Here is a 27,583-nt window from a genome sequence, read left to right as displayed (position 1 = left end):
TCATTATAGGTTTTACTAATTAGCATATCTATCAAAGATTCCCCAATGAGAGGCTCAAGTGAGCCCCCCTCCCCAAGGAACCTTCCCCTGGATGGTTCTATCTTGGTTTACAGAATGTGTTCTGGAGAGGACCTGGGGGTCTGGGGCACACTGATCTCTAGCTACGAAGCTTCTAAAATGTTTAGTCTCTTAGCTTAACAAACAAGTCCAAGAATGTAGGGAAAAAGCACTAGGAACACAGAAGTTGTAAAAAGGTATAACAGGGGTATAAAAGAAAAGGCAAAAATCTTCATGGCATCGAGAGGATCCTTCTGCAGTTGGGCTCCTGAAAGTGGAAGAGCAACGAGTGCCAATTGCCACCTCGACAGTGCACCGCCGGCAGTATCGGACAAATCGAGATGCTGTGATTCCCATCCACAAGATGATCCGTGAGCTGGAGAGCCAAGGGGTGGTCAGCAAGACCCACTCACCCTTCAACAGCCCCATCTGGCCTGTGCACAAGTCTGACGGGGAATGGGGATTGACTGTGGACTATCGTGCTTTGAATGAAGTGACTCTATTGTTGAGCGCTGCTGTGCCAGACATGTTGGAGCTCCAGTACGAGCTGGAATCCAAAGCAGCAAAGTGGTACGCCACTATTGACATTGCCAATGCTTTTTTCTCCATTCCTCTGGCAGCAGAGTGCAAGGCCTCAGTTTGCCTTCACCTGGAGGGGCGTGCAGTACACCTGGAACCGACTGCCCCAGGGGTGGAAGCACAGTCCCACCATCTGCCATGGACTGATCGAGGCTGCACTGGAAGAGGGTGAGGCCCCAGAACATCTGCAGTACATTGATGACATCATTGTGTGGGGGAACACGGCATCGGAAGTATTTGAGAAAGGAGAGAGAATCATCCAAATTCTCCTGGAAGGCGGTTTCTCCATCAAGAAGAGCAAAGTCAAGGGACCTGCCCGAGAGATCCAGCTCCTGGGACGTAAAGTGGCAAGATGGACGACGTCAGATTCCCACCGAGGTCATCAATAAGATCACAGCAATGTCTCCACCAACCAACAAGAAGGAAACACAAGCTTTCCTAGGTGCCATAGGCTTTTGGAGAATGCACATTCCTGAGTACAGCCAGATCGTGAGCCCTCTTTACCTGGTTTCCTGAAAGAAGAACGATTTCCACTGGGGCCCTGAACAGCAGCAAGCCTTTGCCCAGATCAAGCAGGAAATTGCTCACACCGTAGCCCTTGGCCCAGTCAGGACAGGACCAGAGGTGAAGAATGTGCTCTACTCTGCAGCCGGGAACAATGGTCTGTCCTGGAGCCTCTGGTAGAAGGTACCTGGTGAGACTTGGGGCTGACCACTGGGATTCTGGAGCTGAAGGTACAGAGGGTCTGAAGCCAACTACACTCCCACAGAGAAAGAGATCTTGGCAGCTTATGAAGGAGTCCAAGCTGCCTCAGAAGTAATCGGCACAGAGGCACAACTCCTCCTGGCACCCTGACTACCAGTGCTGGGGTGGATGTTCAAAGGAAAGGTTCCTTCCACACATCACGCCACCGACGCTACTTGGAGCAAATGGATTGCCCTCATCATCCAGGGCATCTGAATTGGAAACCCGAATCGCCCTGGGATCTTGGAAATAATTACAAACTGGCCGGAAGGTGAGACTTTTGGGTTATCTTCTGAAGAAGAAGAGGAACAAGTGACACGTGCCCAAGAAGCCCCACCATATAACGAGCTACCAGAGAGTGAAAGACAATATGCCCTCTTCACTGAGGGTTCCTGCCAAATTGTAGGCGCTGGCTGGAAATGGAAAGCCGCTGTATGGAGCCCCACATGACAAGTTGCACAGGCTATTGAAGGAGAAGATGGATCGAGCCAATTTGCTGAATTCAAAGCTGTCCAATTAGGTCCTGACATAGCTGAAAGAGAGAAGTGGCCAAAGCTCTACCTCTACACTGATTCATGGATGGTAGCCAATGCTCTGTGGGGTTGGCTGGAAAGGTGGAAGAAGGCAAACTGACAGCGCAGAGGAAAACCAATCTGGGCTGCTGAGGAGTGGAAAGGCATTGCCACTCGGGTAGAGAAGCTATCTGTGAAAGTCCGTCATGTAGATGCTCACGTCCTCAAGAGCCGGGCTAACGAAGAACATCATAACAACAAACAGGTAGATCAGGCTGCAAAAATAGAGGTGTCCCAGATAGACTTGGATTGGCAACATAAAGGAGAGTTGTTCCTAGCTCAATGGGCCCATGATGCCTCAGGCCATCAGGGCAGAGATGCCACCTATAAGTGGGCACGAGATCAAGGGGTGGATCTAACCATGGACAGTATCTCCCAGGTTATCCATGATTGTGAGACATGTGCTGCGATCAAGCAGGCCAAGCAGGTGAAGCCCCTGTGATATGGTGGGCGATGGTCCAAATACAAGTGTTGGGGAAGATGAAAGAGGGAAGCCTTATAAATATGATTGCCTGACAAAAGATTTTGGGAATATGAAAACTATAAGCGACATCGAAATGAAAGCCACCTTTGAGATACCAAGCCTTAGTTACTGAACAACTGGAAAACAATGGTCTGGCCGACTGAAGGTAATCCCCTCTTGATTGAACAATACCCTCTGCTTGCAGACAGGTCCAAGGGTCAGAGCAGACCTTACTAGCTCAGCAGAAGGGGTCCAAAGAGTAGTTTTTAGGAGTTAAAATGTGACACTCTATGGTAATGTAATAACTCTTATAGGCTGTATGTAAATGCTATAGGATTTGTACCTTGTACTAGATTGGCTAGTGAGAATTACAATATTCAGTACAGAAGATGATTTATTGTATTGTAACGGGGACGTCGGTCTCTTTTTACTCTCTCTCTCTCTCTCTCTCTCTTTTGCTTACGTACTCTGCTCTCACCTTGGGCCTGCTCCGAGCTGCGGCTGGCAGCTCCAAGAAGTGCCCCTGCACCCACGCCCTTTGCAATAAACCGCGTGTTCCAGGATCTGACTTCAGAGATCTCTCGTCTCCGTCCGTCCCGACCGTCCAACCCCCCCAAGATCCTACAACAAGTATGGGGAGGCCTGGCAGATTGATTACATCACACTGCCTCAAACCTGCCAAGGCAAGCGCTATGTGCTCACAATGGTAGAAGCCACCACAGGATGGCTGGAGACCTACCCTGTGCCTCATGCTACTGCCCGGAACACCATCCTGGGCCTTGAAAATCAAGTCCTTTGGAGGCATGGTACCCCTGAGAGAATCGAGTCTGATAATGGAACTCATTTCAAGAACAGCCTTATAAACACCTGGGCTAGAGAACATGGCATTGAGTGGGTGTACCACATCCCTTACCAGGCACGAGCAGCTGGGAAGGTTGAGCAATGTAATGGATTGTTGAAAACCACCTTGAAGGCACTGGGTGGGGGGACTTTCAAAAACTGGGAGGTGCATTTAGCAAGAGCCAGTTGGTTAGTTAACTGGCCCTGCCCAATCCAAACGCCTACAAACAACAGACGGGGATAAGGTTCCAGTGGTGCACATGAGAGGTATGCTTGGAAAACCTGTTCGGGTTAGTTCTGCCTCGAGCAAAGAGAAACCCATCTGCAGGGTTGTCTTCGCTCAGGAACCAGGTTGCACCTGGTGGGTGATGCAAAAGGATGGAGAGACCCGATGCATACCTCAAGGGGACCTTGGTTTAGGGTGAACTACCCATGGCTCTGTACTTGAATCAGTGTCAGCATGTATATACGTATATAATTCGGGTGATGCATGTATGTGTATGGTTAAAAGGGTTCAGTTTCATGTAACATGTTAGTATGGAAAAATTTGGGGTGGATAATGATGGGGTTTTAGGAGTTCTCCTCCTATTTTCTTTTTCGCTTAAAGGAATTTTCCCCATAGATGTTGCCAGGGGGACAAATTACTGGGGACTTAAGGAAAACAAAGGACCTGGCCATAGGAGGGGGTGTGCATCTCTTCCACCTAAGTTTGTGGGCAGTCAGTTCCCGGCGTTTGGACGTAGAGAGAAAGAGGCTGCTTCTTCAGCTGCTTTCCTTCTACCGGAGAGACCCTGGGATCCCAAGCCCACCTTCCCTGCCCTGCTGGGAGCCAGGCTGTGGCTGCCCGCCCCCGCCGTTGCTTCGAGCCTTTGCTACTCTGTAGCCCCGCTCGCCCTGCCTGCCCAGACCCCAGGGGCTCCCACCAAAGCTCCGGAATTCAATACATCTCATCTGACACCTGGGATTTGTGCTAATCCCTGCTGTTCCAGCCTGCTGTTCCTGAGGGTCCAGCTGGACACCGGGATTGGCTGCCCAGGGGGTTTTTGAAATCTTTGTTCCATCCCTTCCCGGGATCCCAGGCAACAGTGCCGCGTGCTCCCTGAGCTCGCTCCGGAGCGCCCCCTGCAGCCGCGGGGGAACCATCGCACCTGCCCTACTCACCGGGAGCTGCCAGCACCCCTGCCGGCTGTGAGCGGAACTGCACCCGAGGGGAAAGGGCCTGACAGCCGAGAAGGCTGGGACTGGGTTTGTGATTGTTTGCTGTTACTGCCATAGTTATTGCTGTTTGTTTGACTGGTTATACACATAAAGATACATAATAGTAAAGAACTGTTATTCCTGTTCCTCATACGTTTACCTATAAAGCTCCGTAATTTCAAAATTATAATAATTCAGAGGGAAGGGGATTGCAATTTTTTTTTCTTCCATTTCAGGAGAGACTCCTGCCTTCCTTGGCAGACACCTGTCTTTCAAACCAAGACACTGGGAGCAACTGGGACCACAGTGGGGGCAAATACAATCATACAGGAAGTGACTGGGTTCATACTGGAAGTGACTGGAGCCACACTGGACTTTTACTGAGAGTGAAAGCAACCATCCTGGGTGTGACTGGGAGCCACTGGGACCATGCTGCGGGCAACTGGGATCTTATTGGGAGTGACTGGGACCAGACTGAAAACACAGTGGGAGTGACTGTAAGCGACCGGGATGATGCTGGGAGTGACTGGGATCATACTGGGGGTGACTGGGAACACCGGCTGAGGCGGCGGCGAAGCTCGGAGGTGGCCCCAGCGCAGGTGGGAGCCGCGCTCGGTTCTGGCGGGGCTCGGCGCTGGCTGCGGGCGGAGGGGGCGGCAGGGGGCTGGGGCGGGTTCGTTGTGCCGTGTGGGCGCCGTGTTCGCCCTGGCGTGAGGGCGCTGTGGGAGCGGCTGCCCGCGCTCTCCTTGCCGCTGCTGCCTCGGCAGGAGCCGGTGCCGGAGCAGCGCTGGCTCGTCCCGGCTGCTGTGGGTAGGACAGAGGTGGCTGCTCTGTCCCTGGGACTGTTTCTTGGAAGGTTCAGACTTCCCGATGTGCCCTCCAATATGCACACACCCGTTCTGTTTGTTTTAGTAGAACAAAGCAATATTAATAACTCCATTGAGACTTTGTTCTTCTTCTCTAAGTTCAGGAATTTCACATGGCCTTGGCTGAGCAGCAGTTCATGGCAATCAGTAACATTTTCTGGAAGTGATAGTTTCTTTCACTCCTTCCTACCTACAGCTCCCTGGCCCTATCTAAAGCAGATTCACGGGCTTTGTTTATTTAAGTCACATTCACCTTATTCCTTCCCCCATGTAACTGCTGGAGCCCCTCCCCTGCTTGCGCTCGCAGGTGCCACCGAATGCGTGTCCCGGGATCGCATCTCCCCGCCCGCAGCCTCCAGCGCCCGCCCTGTCCCGGGCTGGCCCTGGGCTGGCGGCAGCGAGCCCGACAGAAACCAACGCCCGCGGGGCCACCGGGGCTCAGAGCCGTGCAAGGGACGCTTTGGTTTGCAAGGGTGGAAGGGCCTGGGCTCCTCCCCTGCCCTGTTTGACTTGGGTTAGGATTCAATATTTTGGCTGACGTGGGAGGGGAAAAAGGCGTGGTTTTTCTCCAGTACTGGGCAGGTTTTGTCCCTTGCCTTTGGGCCTTCCCCGGGCCCCCTCTGCCCTCTTGCAGAACCAGTGGCATTTCCCACACCATGCGGTTTGTAAACAAGAGTCGGCTGCAGTCGAGAAGGCTCCAGGCGCCTCCTTCCAGGCTGACTCTGCCGATGCTGAGGCTGCTCTGGGCTCTGCCGGGGCTCTGCTGGGGCTCAGCTCTGGGCAAGGCTGGGCCCGCTCTCCCCTCGCATTGCTCCGGGCAGCTGAGCCACGGGAGGACAAGGAAGGGACACATCAAGGGACTTGAGGTTTAACAGAGCTTTTATTCAAAAAACTGCCATAACTACCAGGCTGTCCTAACCACCATAACTAACTAGCAGTGCTAACTACCGTAACTAACCACTTGTCCTAACTACTATAACGAAAAGCTGTCCTCAGGTGCTTCACATCCTCCGCTGCTCCTTCAATTGCTTTGCTGCAGCGATCAGAGGGCTCAGGCTGGAGAGAGGCTTGGCTGATGATAAAAATGGGTGCTGCCCAAAGGATGAAAAAGAAAGAAATCAACTGTTACTTTCCCAAGTCAAGTTCCTCACAGGCTCTGTTGCACCAAGACAAAGGGGAATGGTTTGAAACTCAGGAGAGGGAAGCAGGCTCAGATTAGATCTGAGGCAGAAGTTTTTTATCAGAAGAGTGGGGAAACACTGGCAGAGGGTGCCCAGAGATGTGGGAGGTGCCTCCTCCCTGGAAACATCCAGGCTCAGGTCAGGCAGGGCTTGGGGCCACCTGATCTGCTTGAAGATGTTCCTGCTCCTTGCGGGGCACCTGGTCCAGACGACCAGGAAAGGACCCTGCCAAGCCAAACCAGGCAAGGATTCTTCTGGCTTTGCATGTGAAAAGCAGCGACACTGGACATTATTGGACGGGGCCCCACGAGAAAACCCCTCCCTCGCGCTGCTCTTTCCCCTGCAGCCGCTTCGCATCCACCTGCAGCAGCTCCTGGGCAGACCAGCGCCACTCCTCGTCCGGCTCCAGGCTGCACTCCAGGAAGTCCCGCAGCAGAGCCGACAGGCGCCTGGGCTCCTGCAGCTGCGGGGTCCCGTTCTGCCGGATCAGACAGCGAGCCTGCGCAAAAAGCAAACACTTCTGAAAAGCTCTGCCAGCTTCCTTCACACCCACGAGTGCTCACAGCGACCCCGGTTTCTCAGCCCCAGTCTCCAGGGACACTTTCCTCCCTGGCAGAGATGCTGCTCAGAGCTCATTCTTCAATGCCAACCAAAAAAGCCAAACGCTGCTGCAGCCACAGCCATTCCAACATCCACATGATCTTGCCTTGAGAGCCAATGTCATTGGCTGACTTTGTTAGTTGGAACCTCCATCAGAAATAGCCCATTTTGCTTCTCCAAATACGGACACCAGCTTTACAGGCCATTTGCAAGAGTCACTGTGGTCTGCCTGTGGTATTTCCAAGGATTCTTACATCAAATGCATCCCTGCAGTGCCACTGACACTCAAGTAAATGCATTCAAGATGTTCCATCCCAGAAACTGCCAGGCAAGGAACCCGAGGTATAGGTTGCTGAAAGCTCAGCCTTGGTGACATGGAGAAAGTAGCTTGGGCTAGGAAAGAAATATGTTAGACTATGGGGATGTGAAACAATCATCTTCATGTTTTAGACAAATTTCCCAGTGAGAAGAGTCAGGGGGAGTTCATCTCGCAGAACCTCTTTCAGAAACTCCTTCAGAAAACTTGTTGAGTTTAGGTGTGGGTTTTGGGGTTGGTCTGGGGTTTTCTGCAAGATTAGAGCTGATGCTCTGGCTTCATGTTTTCAGGTCATCCTCACAGACAGAAGAGCTGCAACAACTTAAAACTCAAAGCAAATTCTGGAGACTGCAGAATATTCATCTGTGCTCAGGCTCCAATCCTCTGGGAATTCCCTTCCCGATGGGCAGAGCCCTCCGGTTCCACCTCCCAGGGCGGGGTCCCACTGTGCTCACAGGCCTCTGCAAACTCTGGGAAATTTGCCTCTTACCATGGCCGCCGTGTGCTCGAAGTAAGGAGGTTCTCCTTCCACCATCTCGATGGTCACAATGCCCAAGGACCAGATGTCCACCTTGGGGCCATAAGGAGAACTGGTCACAACCTCTGGGGCCATCCAGTGAGCAGTGCCCACCATGGAGCTGCACTGCTCCTGCTCAGGGCTGAGCTGAGCGCAGAGGCCAAAATCAGCTGAGGACAGAAACAAACACTGTCTAAGGCAGCTGGAATGAGGAAACCAAGCACAAAGATTGCCCACTCTCAGTCTGAGAATGCAGGGCTGAATCCAGCTGGAAAAGTCCGCAGGGCTGTAGCCAAGGCAAGATGGAAGTGGACCCTTAAAGGAACCCTCAGCTTTCATGCAGTGGCTTTTAGTGATTCCCTTGAAGCTTCAGATTCCAACTCCCACCCCTCTGGAAGGGCCATACCCAGAGCAAAGCCACTGCTGACACCCTGCTCCTCTCCTGAGCTCTCTGCATGGGGCAGCCGCTCTCAGCTGGCAGCAGGGGCCGGGCACCGCCACCAGCAGCACTTGTGGGGCTCTGGCCGTCACTGGGAAGCAGCCCCACAGCCGCAGCCCGGGAGCGCCGTGCCTGACCAGGAACACCCACCCAGCTTGACAGAGCCGTCCGTTGCCAGAAGGATGTTGGAGCTCTTCAGATCTCTGTGGATCACCCGGTTTGAGTGGAGGAAATCCAGGCCCTGCAGACACTGAGAGAGAGCAAGAAACATGAGGGTGGAAATCCATGGCCGGAATACACAATCACACAAGAAAGGACAGTTTAGAATTCTGCCAGCAGCAGCTTTGCTGTGACAGACCAGGAGTGCAGTGCAGACAAGCTCCAGGCAAATGGTTCAAGGCAAAGCTGAGAACAGCAAATCAAATCAAAAAAGACAGAGAGTCCCACAACAGCAGGAAAGAGGATAAGAACAGAGTGGAAGTGCAGTGACACTGGCAGGCCGTTCACTTCAGAGGCTCTTTCTTCTCCAGCTCATAAAAACAACACAGAAACAAAGCTCTGAGCATGGAGCCACTCCTCTTCTCAGGCCCTGCTTGGAAGGAGCATTGTGTCCAAGCCATGGGAAGCACGAGCAGGATCCCTCACCTCCTGACTGACAGCTGCCATCTCTCCTTCAGCCATGCGTGTGTGTCTGACAATGTCCTGCAAAGTTCCTCCATCCATGTATTCCATCACCAGCCAGAGATCTTCATCAACAAGGAAGCTGGAAGAGGCAAACAATGGCGTGGAGATGAACATGCACTGCTCAATTCCCTGATGGAAAAGCCTCGAGTGGAGTTTTGTTTCCAGGTCACTTGTAAATGAGGACAGAATCCGATGCAGAGACATTCCTGCCAGGCTGCACAGTCCTTGGGATCTGCACAGTCTAAAGGAGAAGGAGATGCCTGTGGGAAAGGAGAGGCCTTAGATGGCAAGCAAGTGAAAAATGCAGTTTAGCAACAGCCCAGATCAATGTGGAACCACAACACTTGCCCCCAGCTGGTTCAGCATCTGAACTCAGCAGTTCCACCGTTCCCTCCAGAACAAGGCAACACAACTTCCAGAGTTATCCAGGGCAGGAGGCCGTGCAGCACTTAGGACAAAAGTGGTCAAGTGTTTGGAAAACCTTGCAGAAAGTCCCTTCAGAAACAGGCAAGGCCATTGCAAAATGGGCACATGAGGCGTTTCTGGAAACAAGAACCTGGTCTTCCTGGCATCTGCAGCAATGGAAAAGAGTTGGGAAGGAGAAGCCAAGGGAAATAATTTCTGACAGGGTCTATCAGCACTTGTTGTAAGACCCAGAAAATTGGGTCAGCTTGAAGGAAAAACCAAACCAAAGCAACAAAAGCACACGGAGGGAGTGAGCTGACAGGCTGTTGTTTTGGGAAGCTACGGCCGGGTGAGGCTTTTTCAAAACAGGCTACAGACTACGGATGCCAGGAGAGATTAACGCAGGGCCCGTGCACGGGATAAGAGCTGAAGCACTCACCTGTCCAAAGAGCTGACAATGTTGGGGTTCTTCTTGTCCTTCAGGACCAGGATCTCATTCACAGCTCGTTCCCCGTTCTGCCCTCTGAGACTCATTTTCTTTATGGCCACCTGAAAGGACATTGCAGCCCTTGAACTGCAGGAGTCTGGGGCAGGAGGCCGCAGCAAACACGGAGCGAGTCTTTGTGAAGTGACGGAGCCGGGCTGTGCCAAACTGCCTTGGGATGGGACACCCGGGCTCAGCAAGTGACATTCCCACAGCCCATTTCTCTGCTCGCTGCGGGGCCACTTACAGGACACAGGGCCAGAGACATTTGGCCTTGGAAGCTCTGCAGAAATGGGCCCTCAGCTCTCAGCCTCAAAGCTCTCACAGCATTCTCTGCACCTGCAGTCTTCTCAAACCGCCTTAGTTTACCACCACGCTCATTATCATTCAAACACATTTTGCAAGCAGGAAGTAATTCGCTTCTGTAAAAACAGAGCAAAACAGCCAGGAACCCTTTAGCAATCCTGGGGGATTTGGTCATGATTTCAAACGCAACTGCTCTGTTTGGGATTGCACAACAGAGCAAACACGCACAAACATTGCTCAGATGATCCCTGTCACGGGCTGTCACTGACACCAGACCCAAACACAGCTGCAGGGTTTAGGAGAGAGCTTTGCTCTGCACATCCATCTTCTCATTCCTCTCCCTCTCTCTGAGAACAGCTGCAGTAGGACTAAAACCCCAAACTGATCCCAAGAAGGATCGCTCCTTAATTAGGTCTTGAGGTATCCTTTGAAGATGAAATACAGGATGGAAAAACTGCTAAACAGTGTTCCTGTCCGAGGCTGGGATGAAGATAAATTAGGCCTCAGCCTCCACCAGCTGATGCACTGATGTTTTCAGATATGAAGACCAAGCCAGCGTGTCCTGCTCTGACAGACACCGCTGCCCTCCTTGCATTCCTTTGGGCACTTCAGAAGGCTCAAGTCTGTCCCAGCCGTGCTCTGCAGGCTGACACTGCTGTGCCTTCAGAGGAACAGCCTGTGCAGGAAAGCTCTGCTGGCCCCTCAAAGCTGCAGCCACAGCTCCCAGCAGAGGGGAAAGCCCTCGAGAGCTGCCCGACACACTGGGCGTGGTGACACTGACCTCTCCTCCAGTGGCCCTGTCGAGTCCTTTATAAACGGTTCCGAAAGCCCTGGAGACAGAACAGCAGAGAAGAAAGAAGCAGCGCTTTAGGCCCTGGGAGTGAAAGCCAGCCCAGACAGGAGATCTCTGCTGCCTGCAGCGTTTACAAAACACCTGGGTGCATCGACCCTTCAAACAGCAGCGCAGCAGCCACCAGCCCTGTGCCACGCAAGGTGTGCGAGAGAAAACTGAGGCCCAACATGAAGGAAAAGGGCTGGAGCAAATCCCAAATGTCCACACTGAATTACTTTAGTCCAAAACCTAGGGTGGGAGTAGGTGTCTAAAGAACTGGAAAAGAATGTATTTCATCCTTTTCCATTTCCTGCCTATGAGCTGCAGGATCCACAAGGGCCCTGCCATCAGGCAGCTGATGCATTTTCCCCCCCAGTGCAGCAGCTCTGTGTCTGTTACTGAATGTACGGGGCTACCTGTGCTGAAAAGGGCACTTATTAGTTCATCTCTGGTTTCTGTTTCTAAACTGTTATGTTGATAATCCTGACCGGTGGATATTTTTGGAAGCAAACTATTTGAAAGGAATCTTCTTGAGAACTGTTTTCTGACAGGCACCAGATGGTGAGCTGCTCTTTCAGGCAATCACATTCCAGGGACAGAAGATCTTCCAGGTCCTGCTCCTTGCTGCAGGCAGGACACTGCCGGCCTCAGGGGCCTCTGACGGTGCCTTCTGACCACAGTTACCAATTCTGATCAGGACTGAGAGACAGCAGGATCGTGCCCCAGTGTCTGAAGCTGTTTGCAGCTTGCCTGGCTTCTCACTTGATCCTGCACCAGCAAATACCTGGCCCCTGCTTGTGCAGAAGTAACTGCCATGCACTTACCCTTGGCCAACCTGCTCCAGTTCCAGGTATTTCTCGGCAGGCTCCCCCACGCTCACGGTGCTCCCTGAAAGAAACCACATGGAAGACGCTCCCTCCCAGATGGAGACCCCGCCTTGCAGCAGGGCCAAAATGCAGCCCCACTCCCTGGGGCCGGGAGCCCCTTGCTCTCAGCTGGGCAAGGACAATAAATGACTCTGTGACATTCAGCTGCACAGCAAGCCTGGGTGCAGCTGATGCTGAGACACACACGCAGCACCCTGCTCTGGCACACAGCAGCACAGCAGACGTACTCAGCTGCATCAGGCACCACTCCTCTCTGCCCTCTGGCTGCAGGGCTGTGCTGCTGTCAGAACGTTCAGCCCAGGATCCCGCAGCAGAGGGAGGTTCAGTGTCCTCTTCCCAAGCAGAGGGAGGATCCCCGTCCTCTTCCCAAAATTCAGCAGGTTCCAGGTCTTCTTTCCAAGCCACGGCACGTTTGCCGTCCTCTTCCCATGCCGGGAGAATTGCACCATCCTCTTCCCAAGTCCCACGATGTCCTCTGTTCTCATCCCACGCTGGGAGATTTCCGTCGTCCTTGTCCCATGGCACTGGAGCCTCGCTGTCCTCGTCCCACACCGGGTGATGTCCACCATCCTCGTCCCACACCACAGGAGCTTCACTGTTGTATTCCCAAACCGTGGGATGTTTGCCCTCATCTCCCGGGACAGAGGGAAGTTCACCATCATCCCCCAGAACAGCGGGAAGTTCACTGCTGTCTTCCTCCTCTTTGGCCTCCTCTTTGGAAGCAGAGGGAGCCAGAGGAGGAGCTGATGCTGCTTTTGTGCCCTGTGGACAGATGGTAGCGTGAGGGACAGGAAGTTCTCTCTCAGTTATCGCCTTATTTATCCTCAGCTACACATCCAGCTGCACTAAGCAGAAATGGGATTCGGAGCTGTTCAAACTAGGAAGGGGCTAAAGTCGACATTGCCACTTATTGCTGGGCATTCCATATTCCACCGTGGCTAAAGCCAGCAAGCAATCTTCTGCCTGCAAAACCAGACCTGCAGCTCTTCAAAAGCTCTTCAGCAGAGAAGGAGAAAAGTGCCAGGGATCCCTTTGCTGCTGCTGCTGCTGCTGCAAAGACACTGGAAGGAACTTTCCTTCAGCCTCCCAGGCTGGCGCTCGACTGCCACACGCCAAGCTCACAACTCTCTGCACAATTCCGACCATCAAAGGTTCCTTTCCCACTCACCGAAGGAGGAGCTGCTCGGGATCCACGCGTGAGGTGCCCTGCAATGGGACAGGGAACACGAACCAGATGCTATTAGGAAAAACCTGCCCGTGGTGGGAACTCCCACGGAGCAAGGACACTCCGAGAGAGCATTTTGCTTCCACAACATCCCTCCAGGAGCCACAGTCCCTTCACACAGCAAGCAAGAGAACAGCACAGAATCCTGGGCTGTGTCAGCCCTTGGCTGCAGCAGCCAACGCAGGGAGTTCCAGGCTCCGCTGGCACAGACTCTGCGCTTGAGGGAACAGAACCCCCCCGGCTCCATTGCAAATGCTGTGCACGCCCCGCTGGCTGCAGACACCCCCTTTTTCAGCTGCAGCTGCTGGCAGGAGCTCTCCCAAACCAGCGGTGTCTTAATGGCAATTTGGTTACAAAGGCAGCTCAGTGCCAGTGGGAGAACAGAAAGCACACAGCAAGCCCGAAGGCACCGACGCTGCAGCCAGGGAAAACCTCGACTTACGTGCCAAGTGGGCTAAAAAATACCCCGAATAAGCCACAGAGTACAGAGTGCAAACTGCAGCAACCGCTTGCTGGATCATTTTGGCCGTGCTGCACACGTGGCAGACTGTACCCCTGCAAGCACAGAAGGACACCCGGCAGGGGCTGGGCTGGCTGCTGAGAATGCCTCGGGCAGGAGGATCCTCCGGCAACCAGCGGGCGCCCAGAGCCGCTCTGGACACTGAGGGCTCCGTGCCCACAGCAACGGGAACACGGCGAGGACGCGGCAGCGTTCCCGTGACATCACAGCAGCAGCTCCCGCAAGAACCGCCTGGAAGGTTCTCCTCTGTCACAAAGGAGCACAAAGGATCCTCCCGGGGCACAGCCTGTTGCTCAAAGCATCCAAGAGGAACCCAGAAAATGCAGCAGACCAGGACAGCCCATAGCCAAGCCTGAACAACGAAATCAAAGCCATGCACTGATGCTCCGAATTAGGGGCGGGAGTAGCGAGGCTGCAGGGCTTGCCAAGGAGCCGGAGGCAGCCAACACGCAGGGCTGGGCAAGTCGGGCCGGGAGCAGCGGAGAGCTTTGTTTCCCTTCTCAGCTGAATGGCGGCTCGGGCCGGGCCCGTTCCAGGGCTGTTCCTCAGCTGCGGCTTTCCCCTCACGCAGCCCGGGGGGCGCTGGGAGCGCGGGGCGAGGCTGGGCCGTGTGCAGAGCCCGCCCCTCGCTGCGATTGGGCGGTGCTGCCGTCAGTCGTGGTTCTGGCGCGCTGATTGGTCGGAGCGGGGAGCAGCCCGGGCCCGGAGCCGCCGGCAGGGCGGCCGTGGCGCAGCAGAGGCGCCATTGGCGGAGCGTCTGTGCGGGCCCGGGAGCGGCGGCGGCGGCCGGAGCCCGGTGAGGCGGCGGCGGAGCTCGGAGGCGGCCCCAGCGCAGGTGGGAGCCGCGCTCGGTTCTGGCGGGGCTCGGCGCTGGCTGCGGGCGGAGGGGGCGGCAGGGGGCTGGGGCGGGTTCGTTGTGCCGTGTGGGCGCCGTGTTCGCCCTGGCGTGAGGGCGCTGCGGGAGCGGCTGCCCGCGCTCTCCTTGCCGCTGCTGCCTCGGCAGGAGCCGGTGCCGGAGCAGCGCTGGCTCGTCCCGGCTGCTGTGGGTAGGACAGAGGTGGCTGCCCCGTCGGCGGGAGTGTGCGGGAAAGTTCCCGTGGCCAGAGGTTTGTGTCCCCAGAGGAGCCGGAGGAGTCCTGTAAAAGGAACTTTATTCCTGGAGCAAGGGAGAGGCCACGGGGCATTTCCCGTGGGCTCTGTCCAAGTGTTGGAGGACGCAGCCTCCTTTTTATGCCGATTTCCCCGGCCGCATCTCCGTGTCCCTTTTCCCCCTGGCTGAGGTCCTTGGAAGGTACAGACTTCCCGATGCGCCTGCTGCATGTGCCCCTTAATGTGCACCCCCACTTTGTATAACATCCGATATTCATGGCTCTGTTAAGTCTTTGTTTCCTTTGTTCTCTGTTTCACCACTTTTCCTTGGCCATCACTTTGTCAAGAGCACTTTGAGTCCTTTAATTTTCCAATACCTCCTGGTCCTCCCGCTGAAAGAGGATCTGATGCCATCCCAGGGTGAAATGTGGCGTTGCTCATGGGAGTGGATTGGTGGGTGAGAAGGTCAGGAGCTGGAGCTGTGGGCTTGGTTATGATTTGGAGGACAGCTTGTAATCTAATGATGCATGGAAATGATCTGTGGGTTCTCTGGCACCTGGTATGAATTTGTTTGGGTTCCCAGGGGCTGCTCCATGGTGTGGTAGGATTTGTTCTGGTGGCCGTTCATCTTGTCCCCATTTTTGGGTGCTCCCAAAAATGCCAGGGATGCATCCATTGACCGCTTTTCTCGGATTAAATCATCACATCCTTGGATTCCCAAGTGATTTCGCTGAACTTCTGGCAGCAAAAGCAGCGCAGTGGTCAAACCCACCCTGTATAACACAGACAGTGCCAGCAGATGTTGGAGTGGGGAGAGGGATGATTCCCCCCCGCTTTTTTGAGTGAAGTTCTCCCAACATTCTCCGTTTGCTGTTTTCCTTTGCAGCTTCAGGGATTTCTGTTGCAGAGTCCGAGATGCTCAGTGTGGGCTCTGCCTTTAGCGATGCAAATTCCGTCTGTGCAGGGAGGCAGAGCTTGGGGTGAGGGGCAGAGGGAATCAGCCCAATTCCTCTGGCAGGCAAGGAGAGCTGGGACATTGTGCACACTTCCCCCAGCAGAGATAATTTGCATTTCTAAAGCTCCTCTGCTGGCTGCCTGGAAGGAAGCTTCTCTTCCAGGGCAGCCATCAGGTGACTCACAAGTGGCCCCCAAAAGCGGCTTTTTTTTCCCTTTTTTTTTTTTTCATGTTTTTTAACTGTTTATGAGGAAAAGGGTCAGTTTTAATGCTCTTCCAGTTTTGCAAAATGCAGCCTACAGGTGAACATCGAAAAACCCATTCCAAAATTCTGCCATCACTAACAGCCATGCACACACATACACAAAAATGCCTCAAAGCAATAAAGATTTTTGCTACTTCTCCTCGGACTAAAAATTGACTCTCACACCTTTAGCCCAAACCCAACTGACAATATCAAAGTAGGACTATTAAGAAAAAACATTCTAATGGTGTAATCTTGTCACAGAAACTGCAGGATGACCAAAAACTCTCCAGCTACCTTTTTAGTGTTAGAGGATCAAGGCATTACTTTATTCTGGCCAGGATGTGCAACAGAAATCATTTCATGCCCACATAGCCCGGGTATGCAGAGAAAATCATCCCATGGCACACGAGTTTTACTCAATTTTTCCTCAACTTGATGCAGTCTAAAGCCATCGAAATCCGTAGGTTTAATGTTCATTGGTTCCAAGTTGGGTAGTTCTTAGTATTTGGTTTCCTGTTGGCCCCGGATTGCTTGGCCTCTGATGTTCATTAGGTCCACACTCCTTGATTTCCTTCTCAGCCTTTTCCAGAGCAGGGGTCTCCAGCTGTGCCGGGGGCAGTGTCTGGGGTAGCTGTTCCTTGATGTTTGCTGATGGGCGTTGATGTTCTGTTGATGGGCGTTATCTTTTGGGTATCTTTTGGGCTATTCCCAGTCTGTTGAGATGTTAAGCTCATCTCTGTTGAGTGGTGTAACATCCCTTAAGAAACACTTTAAAATTCCTTTCGCCAAGACAGAGGCAAACCAAGCCTGAGTAGAGAAATAAACTTTTAAAACAATTCTGAACTTGGTCTATTTTCCAGCAATCGAATCCCGCCCAGCCCAGAGTGTGAGTGTAACTGAGAGCCAGAGTGGAATTCTCCCGCTGTCTCCCGCAGCAGCTGTGGCGAGTGCAGGCACAGAAAGCTCTGAAGCTCGCCCGGTGCCAGCGAGGATTGGCCCCCAGTGCCTGGAGATGCCAGAGGAGGTGCCCAGCCAGACAATTTCAGCAGAGGATCTGTGGGCAGCCCCCGGGGCTTGCCCCGCTGTGGAGCCCTGGCTGCTGCTGCGGCCCCTTCTGTGCAGGGGCAGTGGCGGCCTGGCCTGCTCCTCCTGCAGCCGGGGAGTGCAAATCCGCGGGGCTTCCGAGAGCTTGAGGCGAGGCTGAGGGGTCCCCCCGTGTTCAGCTGTGCTGGCGGCTGTTTCTGTGCTCGGGGACACTTGGAATGGGCCACGCCCTTGGCCACCAGTGGTGCTTCTTTGCACTCCTCAGGCAAGACCCGATGTCCTGGTTGGATGCTGTGGGCAGCAAAGTCCCAAGGCAGGGTCTGTGCCAGCCGAGCTTCCTGTGGAAGAGCTTTCAGAAGAGACAGGATTCTGGCCACAGACTGCTTGAAACAGACATCCCTTATCTCCACCCCCACTAAGTCGAGAATCCCCAGGGTGAGGAATTGAAACATCAGTTCCAGGGGAGATAATTGAATATCTGGCCTGGGTCTGGCTCTTCTTCTTGCCAAAGCCAATGGCAGCAGCCGTACCCGTGGCATCTTGGTTTCTCTCAGCAGCTTCAGAAGGTGTTTCTTTATTTCCCCATTCATTCTTTCCACCCGACCCGAACTCTGGGGGTGCCAGGGCGTTTGGAGGTCCCACTGTGTTCCTAAAGCAGCCAGAACGGCCTGAAGGATCTTTCCTGTAAAATGAGTTCCCCTGTCTGAGTCTATTGCTTCCACAATCCCGTATCTTGGAATTGTTTGTTCCAAACATGCCTTAAGAACTGATGCAGGGATTGCTGAAGCAGTCGGAAATGCTTCTGCCCCGCTGTGAGCTGCCATGCTGTTAGCAGAAGATATTGAAGCCTTCCTGCTCAGGGCATTTCAGTGCCAGGCTCTTCCAGGCACCCCCAGCTCGGCCCTTTGAGCTGAGCATGCGGGCGCTGAGCTGCGCTTTGTCTCCTTCCCTTTCCTTAAGAGCAGCGTGTCTTGTCACTCTTTTCCCTTCTGCTGCCCTTGAAGCCCCATCCCTAAACACCTTTTCTCCCTCAGGCCAGGGAATGTCTGGTCAATCTCTGCTAGGCCGGCTCTGGAGCTCTGTCACTTGACTGCAGCCATGGGTTTCTTGCCAGCCCCGTGTCCAGGGCCGTTCAAACAGGAGGCTGGGTTCAACCCTTGCCCTGTCCTCAACTCTGAATCCTCCTGTTCCATCCAACAAGTTTCATTCTGTAAGAACCCAGCGCTGCTCATCCATTTAGAGGCTCCTTTGGTTAACAAAGCTTTACCTTGATGCCAGGCTGGAACAATGAGAGATTCTGCTGCTGTCAGTTTTCAGGCCTCAGTTCCCATTAAAGCCGGGGCTGCACAATTCTGCAGACAATGAGGCCACTCTCTGGCCACTGGGTGAAACATTTGAGCCCAGGAGTTCCTTTGGCATGGCCCTGATTAACGTCCACATGCAATTCAAATGGTTTTTCCCTGTGTGGGAGGGCCAGGGCAGGAGGCTCAGTTAATCTGCTTTTGAAGCCTTGAAAATTGTGCTTTCCTTCTGGTGTCCATGATGGGGTTTCTTGCCTGGCAGGAGAGGAGAGTTGTAGGCAGAGATGCCTGGCTCCAGAAGCGCTGCCTTTAGCAGGGACTCAGTAAGAGGCTGTAACCCCTTCCTTGCCTCCCTTGGAAGAGGGTATTGGTTTTAGATACCACTTGTCCTGGATGCTTCAGAGGAATTTGGAGAGGCTCCATATCTGATTTTCCCTATTTCCCTGGGGCTGCCCACACTTCTGGGTTCCCTTCAGCAGAGGCCTTCACAGACATCTGACACAAAGGTCCAGCAGCATTAGCCTCTGTATCTCCTTTTACAATATGAATTTGCATTCCCACTTCAGCCACCAAATGCCTTCCCAGTAAATTATAATCACAATTAGGAACAAACAGAAATTGATGCGTTTCAAACCCATCCCCCACATCTACTGATAGTTGTTGAATAAAACACACCTGCCAATCTTTCCCACTTATTCCCTGAATAATCAAGGAACTTCTTGACAATTTCCCCCCTTAGGTGTCAGATTCGGAGTGGATCGAGAGGCCCCTGTGTCCATCAGGAGCGGCCTCGTCTCGATCCAGACGCGCCCTGAATGTTCTCAAGGGCTCTGGTGCGGTGGGTCCCTGGTCTGCTGGGAGCTCTGCCAGCCCTGACAATCCATGTCCATGTGGGGTGGACTTGCTGGTGCTGAGGGTGCTGCTGTCTGTGCTTGCAGTGTCCTTCTGGCCTGCAGATGGACCCCTGATTCCTTGCCAGGGGCTGTTTGGGTGGGCTCTGCCGTGCCGAGGAGGGCAATGCCTGTGCCAGGTGCTTGTGGCCGCCGCCGTCCCCTGGGTGCTGGGGCCCCCTTGGGCCCTGCGGTTCATCCCTGGGGGGCTGTAGAAACTCTGCCATGGCCTTTGCCTTCACCTTGGCCTTTTGCTCATCCCTTCTTGCATTGCCCTGCTGAGCCTTTCTGGCCAAGTGCTGCAGGGGCTTCTTGTGCCTCTCCTGCAGCCCCCTCGGTGCCTGTGGGTGCTCATCCTCTGACAGCTGCTGAGCTTTCTGCAAAATCATTCGTTTCTCCAGTGACCCAAACAAGATCGATAAAAGAAAATCCTGATCCTTCCACATCCCGCAGCCTCCTGGGGGCCGGGGGCCACTGCCGGCCCTGCCCGGGGGGTGTTGGGGTCGGGCAGTGCCCGACGCTGAGCCCCGGCTGCCCCACAGCCCCGGGCCAGCCCTGTCCTGCTGCTCCCCACCACAGAGAAACACCCTTATCCTGAGCTTCTTTGTTTCCCAGTTCTGGAAACCAGGGATACGGAAGATCTGGATCAGCTGGCAAATGTTGAGGATAAGATGGTGCTGAAGAGCATCCCAGTCCTCACTTTTTTCTCTTCCTCTTTTTCATCTTCCTTTTCCTTTCTTATCACATAGATTCCTCTGCTGCTGTTTGCCTTAACCATATTCCTGCACACTCCCTTCAACCAATCCCTTCCCAGCACACCAACACCATCCGTCCCCTGTTGCTGAGACCCCTTCTCGACTTCCCTTTTTCCCCCTGCTGGGTGTCCATGTCCTTAATTAGCTCTGGGAGAATGTGCAAACTACCTCAGCATTGTCCCCTTTTGATTAGGAAACGATGTCCATGGTTCTGTTCCGGCTTTGTTGTTGTTCTGGAAGTTGAGGAATTGAGCAGGAGCTTGGCTGAGCAGCAGTGTGTGTCAGTCAGTGCCATTTTGGGGAGCTGCTGGTTTGTGCTGTCACTTGCTTGTGTGCAAGTGCGTGTGGCTGTGTCCGAGCAGATTCAGAGCATGTGTTTGTAAGGAGGCGTTGGTGTTGTTGGTTCGCTGGGGGTGCCCGGTTTTCGGGACATCCCCCCTGGAGCAGGGTGTCCCCCCTTGGTGCAGGCGCGGCCCTCAGGCAGCGCTCAGCCAATCAGAAGGCGCGGCGCTGGTGAGTCAGCAGTTGCCAGGCAGAGCCGCAGCGCCCGGCGCTCCCCAGCTGGAGCCCACGTGTGGCCCGGCCTTGGCGCCCCCCGCCAGGGGAATTTGGGGAGGTGGGAGGGGGGGAGCGCCAAGGCCGGGCCGGGCCGTGCTGTGCTGGCAGAAGTGGCTGCGGCGGGGGCCGAGTGCGGGCAGGAGCGGCCGAGAGCCCAGCGCTGCCCCAGCCCGAGCTGCCGCAGCTGCATCGCTGCTCGTGCTGTGCGATCCGAGAGCTCTGGGGGGCAGAGCGAGCCAGGGCTGGGTGCTGGGCCTGGGGGGAGCAGGAGAAAGGCTGGAGGAGCAGGGCTGGAGACCAGAATGGTGAAACGATGCCCGTGGGAGCAGCAGGTGGGATTCTGCAGGAGAAGGAGTAGTGGGAGGAAGAGGAGTGTGAGGAAGAGTAGGGACACAGGAGGAGGAGGATCAGGAAGAGGAGGCATCGCAAGGTTCCAGCACTCGCTGTATCTGCAGCCTCCCCCCAGCCCCAGGAGCGTTGTCCCCCCCCATCCAGCAGGTGAGCAGGGAGGGGGATCCACGATGTTCCGGGGGGTGAATCTTGGTGTTTCTGAGGTTTCTTGGTTTCCATGTTGGTGCTTTGGTTTTTTTGTGGGGGCTGAATGTGTTTATATTTTTGAGGAGGTTTTGTCTGAATCTTGATGTTTTGGGTGTTTTGTGTCTATGTCTTGATGTTTGTGGGACTTTTGGTCTGAATCTTGGTGTTTTGGCGGTTTTTACAGACACAAGATGCCCGGCGATGGACCAGGGCAGGAGGAGCCCCCAGCCCATGGCGCTCACCCCTTGTTTTTTCCCCCCAAACCAGGATTTGTCATTCCCAAGGTGTGGCCGGATGGAGGAGGAGGAAAAGCCCCGGAGATGCCGCACGAGGAGGGGCTGCAAACGCAGCCCAGAGAGATCCAAGGAGGAAAGAGCCCCCCTGTGCCGGGAAGGTAGCCTGAGATCGCGGGGTAGCTTGGAGGTGGGGGAGAAGCCTCAGGGCGGGGAGAAGCCCCAGAACTGCTTGGAATGTGGGAAGGGCTTCAGCTACAACTCCCATCTGAGGGTACACCAGATGATCCACTCTGGGGAACGGCCCTATGAGTGTGGGGAGTGTGGGAAGAGGTTTCAGACCAGCTCCGATCTCCTCAGACATCAGCGCATTCACACGGATGAGAGGCCCTTCCGCTGCCCCGACTGCGGGAAGGGCTTCAAGCAAAACTCCGCCCTCGTCACCCACCGGCGCATCCACACCGGGGAGAGGCCCTACGAGTGTTCTGAGTGTGGGAAGAGGTTTCAGACCAGCTCCGATCTCCTCAAACATCAGCGCGTTCACACAGATGAGAGGCCCTTCCGGTGCCCTGACTGCGGGAAGGGCTTCAAACACAACTTCACCCTCATCAGGCACCAGCACATCCACACTGGGGAGAGGCCCTACGAGTGTCCCCAGTGTGGGGAGAGCTTCGGGTGGAGCTCCACCCTGAGGGCACACCAGCGCATCCACACCGGGGAGAGGCCCTACGAGTGTTCTGAGTGTGGGAAGAGGTTTCGGAGGAGCTCCGATCTCCTCAGACATGAGCCCATTCACATGCATGAGAGGCCCTTCCGCTGCCCCGACTGCAGGAAGGGCTTCAATCAAAACTCCCACCTCATCATCCACCAGCGCACCCACACCGGGGAGAGGCCGTATGAGTGTTCCGAGTGTGGAAAGAGGTTTCAGACCAGCTCCAGTCTCCTCGAACATCAGCACATTCACACGGATGAGAGGCCCTTCCGCTGCCCCGACTGCGGGAAGGGCTTCAAACGCAACTACACCCTCACCCTCCACCGGTGCATCCACACCAGGGAGAGGCCCTACGAGTGTCCCCAGTGTGGGAAGAGCTTCTCCAGCAGCTCAAACTTGACCCAACACCAACGGAGGCACCGCTAAGGGAAGCCCTGCGAGTGCCCCGAGTGCAGGAAGAGCTTCGTGCGCTGCTCCAGCTCCATCCCCCGTGGGAGGATCGGCGTTGGATGATCCCCAGTGACCCCCGTGGGGCAGAGCCCTGGTGACCCCCGTTCCGGGTGATCCTCGCTGGGTGGGGGGAAGGTGTTGGAGAGATTTCTTTGCCTTCTCCTTGTGGTGCTGGGATTTGGTTGGTAATAAATTCCCTCCCTGTGCCCAGGCTGGCTCTGTTGTGCCCCTGGTGGTGCTCTAACACTGTCCTCATCATTAATTGTGTTCTTCCCTGATGAGGGAGACGTTCAGATTTTTTCTAGGAGAAAAAACAAGGCGAATGTGACTTCATGCTTCTCAGCCTCCTGGTAGGTGTTTATTAATTGTTATCTAAGGAGTACAAGCTCCTGGCATGGCTTAGACATAGCACAGAGCAGACAATGCAGCAAGAAAACAACTTATCAAGATTTCACAGCCTTTTTACAGGTAAATTACCCCATGAAAGCTTAAAACACAAGATATTTTCACTTTTTTACCCATGTCCTAAGTTTCTAAGTTCCTAAGTCACGTAGACAGGAACTGTGGAATTCTGTATCCAATCATCCCAAACCACTATTGCTGCAAAATATGGAGTTAGTGAAGAAGGAGAAAGAAGCTTTTAACTACAACTTATTCTGCATTTTGAGGTTTTCTACTTCTATCTCTTTACTATGCAAATAGACCTAAAAACTAAATTTTTCACCCTGTGCTAATATCACGCAGTATTCTGTCACCTAATTCACACCATAGCAGATTCAAATTCTTCCCAGAGGCTAGGCAAATTTTCCCATGGACAAAGGTCAAAGCCAGTACTGTCCAGGGGGGCAAAACCTTTCAAAACAGGCAGAGAAATATTCTCTGCATTCTAGGTTCCCATACATTTGATGACTCATAGGTTTTTTTTTCCCTTTGCTTTCTGCCAGGTAGGAGCAGCTGTGTACTTGGTAATCAGCTTACTCTGCCTTTGCTTAACCACTGCGCTCTCGCTGTGTTCTGGCTGAGGGGGGAAATGCTGCATTTTTCTGCTGTTTGTTTTCTGTGTTCAGTCTACAAAAGCCAGTTTTACCCAGCCCTTGAAACAGCCAGAATATTTAAATAGAGCATCGAAGTAAAAGGAGGGCTGTAGAGCTGATGTAAATAATCCTTTCCCCCCCTCTGTGGTCACTTTCTCTGAACATGGTAATTCTGGACAGTATTGTAAGAGCACAGAGGCAACAAAAGCAGGTGGTTACTGTAGTTTCAGTAAATGAAGCCAGTTTTACTTGGCTGAAGGTGTTTTCTAATTTCTGTCCTCTTGCCTGATATTCATGAAGGGCCTTTCTGAGCGCACTGAAGTCCTGACTGTTTCCATGTAACATTTGATCTCTTTTACCTATAAAAGCACAGGGACTGTCTCTGATGTTTTTAAGTACATCCTTAAGCCCAGGGTTTTATTGCCACTGTGGCTGACTCAGGTCTGTGGAGGAGCACAAGCACTTTCCTTATGCTTTGTCCAGAGAAGCTGGGGCTGCCCCCGGATCCCTGGCAGTGTCCATGGCCAGGCTGGGTGGGGCTGGGAGCAGCCTGGGGTAGTGGGAGGTGTCCCTGCCCAGGGCAGGGGTGGCACTGGATGGGCTTTAAGGTCCCCCCAGCCCAGTGCATGATTCTGTAATTGAGTGATCAACAGCACCTGTAGCTGTGGGCAGAGCTGGGTTCACTTGAAGTTCAGGAAACAAAGCAGCAGCCACAGCTTCCTCGTGCCCAGCCGGGGCTGTGCTGCGGGAAATTAACGGGAATTGCAGAGGAAGTGATTCAATGCCATTTCCAGGGAGCTGCAGTATGTCTGTGGTCATGTGGGGGGATGATGGTGAGGATGAACCTGTGTTATGATCAAACAGACACTTGAAGATGCGAAAGGGGTTCAGTTTGCTGTTATTTCATTAAATGAGCATCTGTTGCAGCCTTGTGATTTTAAAGCTGACTTTACAGTGCTTAAATCTGGATTTTCTTTGCAAATGCCATAAAGCAAACCTGTCTCCTTGTCCATCTGGGGCTTCTTCTGTTGTGAGATTTTAATGCCTTTTGTGTAAAACTTGCTGTGTCCTGCCCTAATACCTTGCCAGGTCTGTGGCAGCTGATTTGGTGGCTGTGAATAGCTGTGATCCGAAATGGAATTCCTGTCACTCAAGGGCTTCAGGAGGAAGATTACTCAGCAGCAGCCTCCCCTGCACCAGGATGAAGGACCTGCACAAACTTCTGCCAAACAGAAATTGCAGGAGATGGCCTTTGCAGTATCTGCAACAGTTTCTTTTGCTCAGTGTTTAATACTGAAGCCTGAAAAGGGCAGAAGGGTTTTTGCAGAGCGTAAGGGCTGCCAGTGGAATCCCCAGGCGGGTCTGTGCATTCTGTCATTGCCAAATGCACGTGGACGTGCTTTGTTCCCGTTCCTGGTGTTGTGGAGCAGAGTTTGACAGAAATGATCTATTTTAGTGTGTGCACATAAGTGCAGGTACCAGTCAGTGTTCAGGGAGAGGGCTAAAAATTACAGCTTAAATCTTTGATTTAAACTCCATGGAAGTTTCATGAAACTTTCATGGCTTTCTGAGAGCAGAACTGCAAAATGCTTGAAAAACAAAGTGCGAGACAAGTTTAGTGGTTGAGGTTTGTTAAATTCTTCTTTCCACACCCCTGTGCCTTGTTCTGAACCTCCTGTCAGGAGTTTGGCATCAGGGAAGACAAAGGTGACATTTTACAAGGTCTCTGACTCTCAGGAGATGTGGCCAGTGGGGCTCTGGGGTTTGTTGTGTTTGTGTTCTTTTTTCTTTTCCCAGCCCTTATCTCCCGGCTGCCTGATGGCAGGAATTTACTGCAGAGCTCCGAGCCCTGCCCTGCTGGCCCAGGCACAACCTGGAGTAACACTTTAAACCCTGAGGAGCTCTGTAGTAGTTGGCAGATTCTTGTGGAAGAGGATTTTTGTGCAGAAGCCATGCCCAAAAATATTTTTCAACTTTTAAAAAAGCATTCATTATAAATTCAGGTGTTTTAATCAGAACTGGTGTTTACTGTGGCATCACTGCAGTGTTTCCTCTCTGGAACTGCTGAGGTTTTTAGCTCATGGCTTGAGTTCTTCAGTTTGGGGAAGCAGAAAGCCTTTGGCTGATATTTTTTAGTTACTTTGGTAGCTGAAGAGTGTGTGTACATATCCACACAAATACATACACTTAATAGATATAGGAAAAGCAGCATTTGGTTGGAGCACTAAGCATCTGTTGTGCTTCAAATTCAATCAGCAACTCACCATCTTCGTAAGAACACCCAGGACTGTTCACAGTGAGTGAGTATTTAATTTTATGAAGGTGCACACCTGGGGTGTGTGTGGGCATGTGAATCCAGGACTTACTTGGACTTTGCTAATTGTGTGCTCCTCATACTGTGTTAAACCCCAGAGATTTTAGTATTGCTCTGTACTGTGCATCGTGACTTTGGCATTTCTGAGCTGTTCATTTTGGCAGTAGTGCTGGTTTTTGATCATTTTTTCAGTATTTGAATTGGCACCTAGAACCAAGAGGAATAAACAATCCCAACTATTTTAAACTACAGCTATGATTTGTTTTTTAAGATTGGATGAAAGTCAGCTTAAACCTCCTTTGTGCCAACACTGGAATAGCAAGTAAGAAAAGAATTACCCTTTATAAAACAGTGACTGTAAAGAATCTGCAAGTGAATTGTTTTGATTAATTGGTACCACCTTGAGCTGATGGGACTTTGTATTAAAATTGATTCCTTACTGTAGGGAACAGATTTTTCCTTGATAGGTGTTGTTGTGACTGCAGCAGTGCTTTTGCTTTAGAAAATTGTCTGTGTCGTTGTCTTTCATGCTCTCTGTAAAATGCCAGCATAATTTGGTGTTAATCCACCTGGATTTTTTCTTATTTTCTTGCTCCATAAGAAAAGACAGAGCAACTGGAATGGTGATAAACACGGGAGAGGTGATGGGAGGTGGGAGCAGGGAGCTGGAGCAGGACAGGCAGAGCCCGTGGGGTTGATGCCTCCTCAGGGAGTTCGCTGGTGATAAAACGTTTGGAGGAGTGGCTGATCCCCTGAGGGCTGTGCAGCTTCAGAGGGACCTGGACAGGTGGGAGAGATGGGCAGAGAGGAACCTTTGGAAATCCCACAGAGGCAAAGGCACATCCTGCACCTGGGGAGGAACAACCCCAGGCAGCAGCACAGGCTGGGGCGACCCGTGGGAAGCAGCTCTGTGGAGAAGGGCTGGGGTGCTGGGGCAGGAGTGTGTATGAGTCCAGGGGTGGAATTTCAGAAATCAGGTGTCCTGTCTGAGACTGAAGGCTTTGGAGAGCTGCAAAGACAGCCAGAACAGTTGCAGCTATAAAAGCCAACAGAGAACAGTTCTTGTGGTACAGAGAATGAGTGTTAAAGGCAGGATAGGAAATAATGTGAATTAGGGAAAAGAGATGGCCCTGGTCTCCTCTGTAGGTATAAGCCTACACTAATTTTGGTTGTTTTGAGTTTTCCACCCAGATCTTCCCCTATGTCAAAATTTGGCTTTAAGAAATGCCGTTTTTACCTCTGGCTAGAAGCCAAGTGGACACTTGTGAGAGAAACTGGTGCCAGGACAGGAAAATCCCACCGAGGGCTGCTATTTCCAGTTGAAAGGTTGGTTAGACTCAAACACTGAGGAGGCTTTATGCAGTCTGTGGGGAGGGAAAGGAATGATTCAACAGTGTTTCCAGTGAAGAAAGTTATTAACTGTTCCTGGCCTTGTCCCTTCATCTTGGGGGAGCAGCTTTTCAAATCCAAGCAGGCCAAACCTGAGCAGCTCATCTAAGCCAGGTGGCATGAAAGGAACTTCGGTGTGCAGAAGAAAATAAGTTTTGTCTCTGGGCGAACAGCTCGGTGCAGGGTTTATCTGCGGCTCTGCGCTCCCGCGGAGCCCGAGAGCAGCCGGGTGCTGATAACTATCAAAGAGAGCTGGGGCCGGGTCAGGCAGCCTGTTCCTAACCCAAAATACAGCATTTAGCCCAGATGAGAACCTGAGATGGGGCTTTGGGATCGCAGCCTGTGATCATTGTGTCTTGTA

At 53.0% G+C, this 27,583-nt stretch overlaps 1 protein-coding gene and 1 pseudogene across 1 annotated transcript in view; one reads left to right on the top strand and one right to left on the bottom strand.

Moving 5' to 3' along the window:
• The window catches only part of LOC138102421 (uncharacterized), a 30,002-nt gene extending 8,411 nt beyond the window's left edge, over nt 1-21,591 (bottom strand). Inside the window, exons 1-10 of the mRNA XM_069000132.1 lie at nt 21,583-21,591; nt 21,333-21,506; nt 12,163-12,731; nt 11,907-11,966; nt 11,032-11,080; nt 9,900-10,009; nt 9,017-9,134; nt 8,522-8,621; nt 7,906-8,102; nt 6,808-6,998 (exon numbers count right to left, since the gene is read on the bottom strand). Coding sequence (XP_068856233.1) covers nt 6,808-6,998; nt 7,906-8,102; nt 8,522-8,621; nt 9,017-9,134; nt 9,900-10,009; nt 11,032-11,080; nt 11,907-11,966; nt 12,163-12,731; nt 21,333-21,506; nt 21,583-21,591 — 1,577 coding nt within the window. The remainder of the gene's footprint in view (nt 1-6,807; nt 6,999-7,905; nt 8,103-8,521; nt 8,622-9,016; nt 9,135-9,899; nt 10,010-11,031; nt 11,081-11,906; nt 11,967-12,162; nt 12,732-21,332; nt 21,507-21,582) is intronic.
• LOC138102439 (zinc finger protein 850-like) overlaps nt 21,525-27,583 on the top strand; it is a 141,615-nt pseudogene continuing 135,556 nt past the window's right edge.

Source organism: Aphelocoma coerulescens, unplaced genomic scaffold (assembly GCF_041296385.1).
Source record: "Aphelocoma coerulescens isolate FSJ_1873_10779 unplaced genomic scaffold, UR_Acoe_1.0 HiC_scaffold_75, whole genome shotgun sequence".
NCBI lineage: Eukaryota > Metazoa > Chordata > Aves > Passeriformes > Corvidae > Aphelocoma > Aphelocoma coerulescens.
The sequence above is the reverse complement of the archived record's forward strand: the minus strand, read 5'-3'. Positions and strand labels throughout refer to the sequence as shown.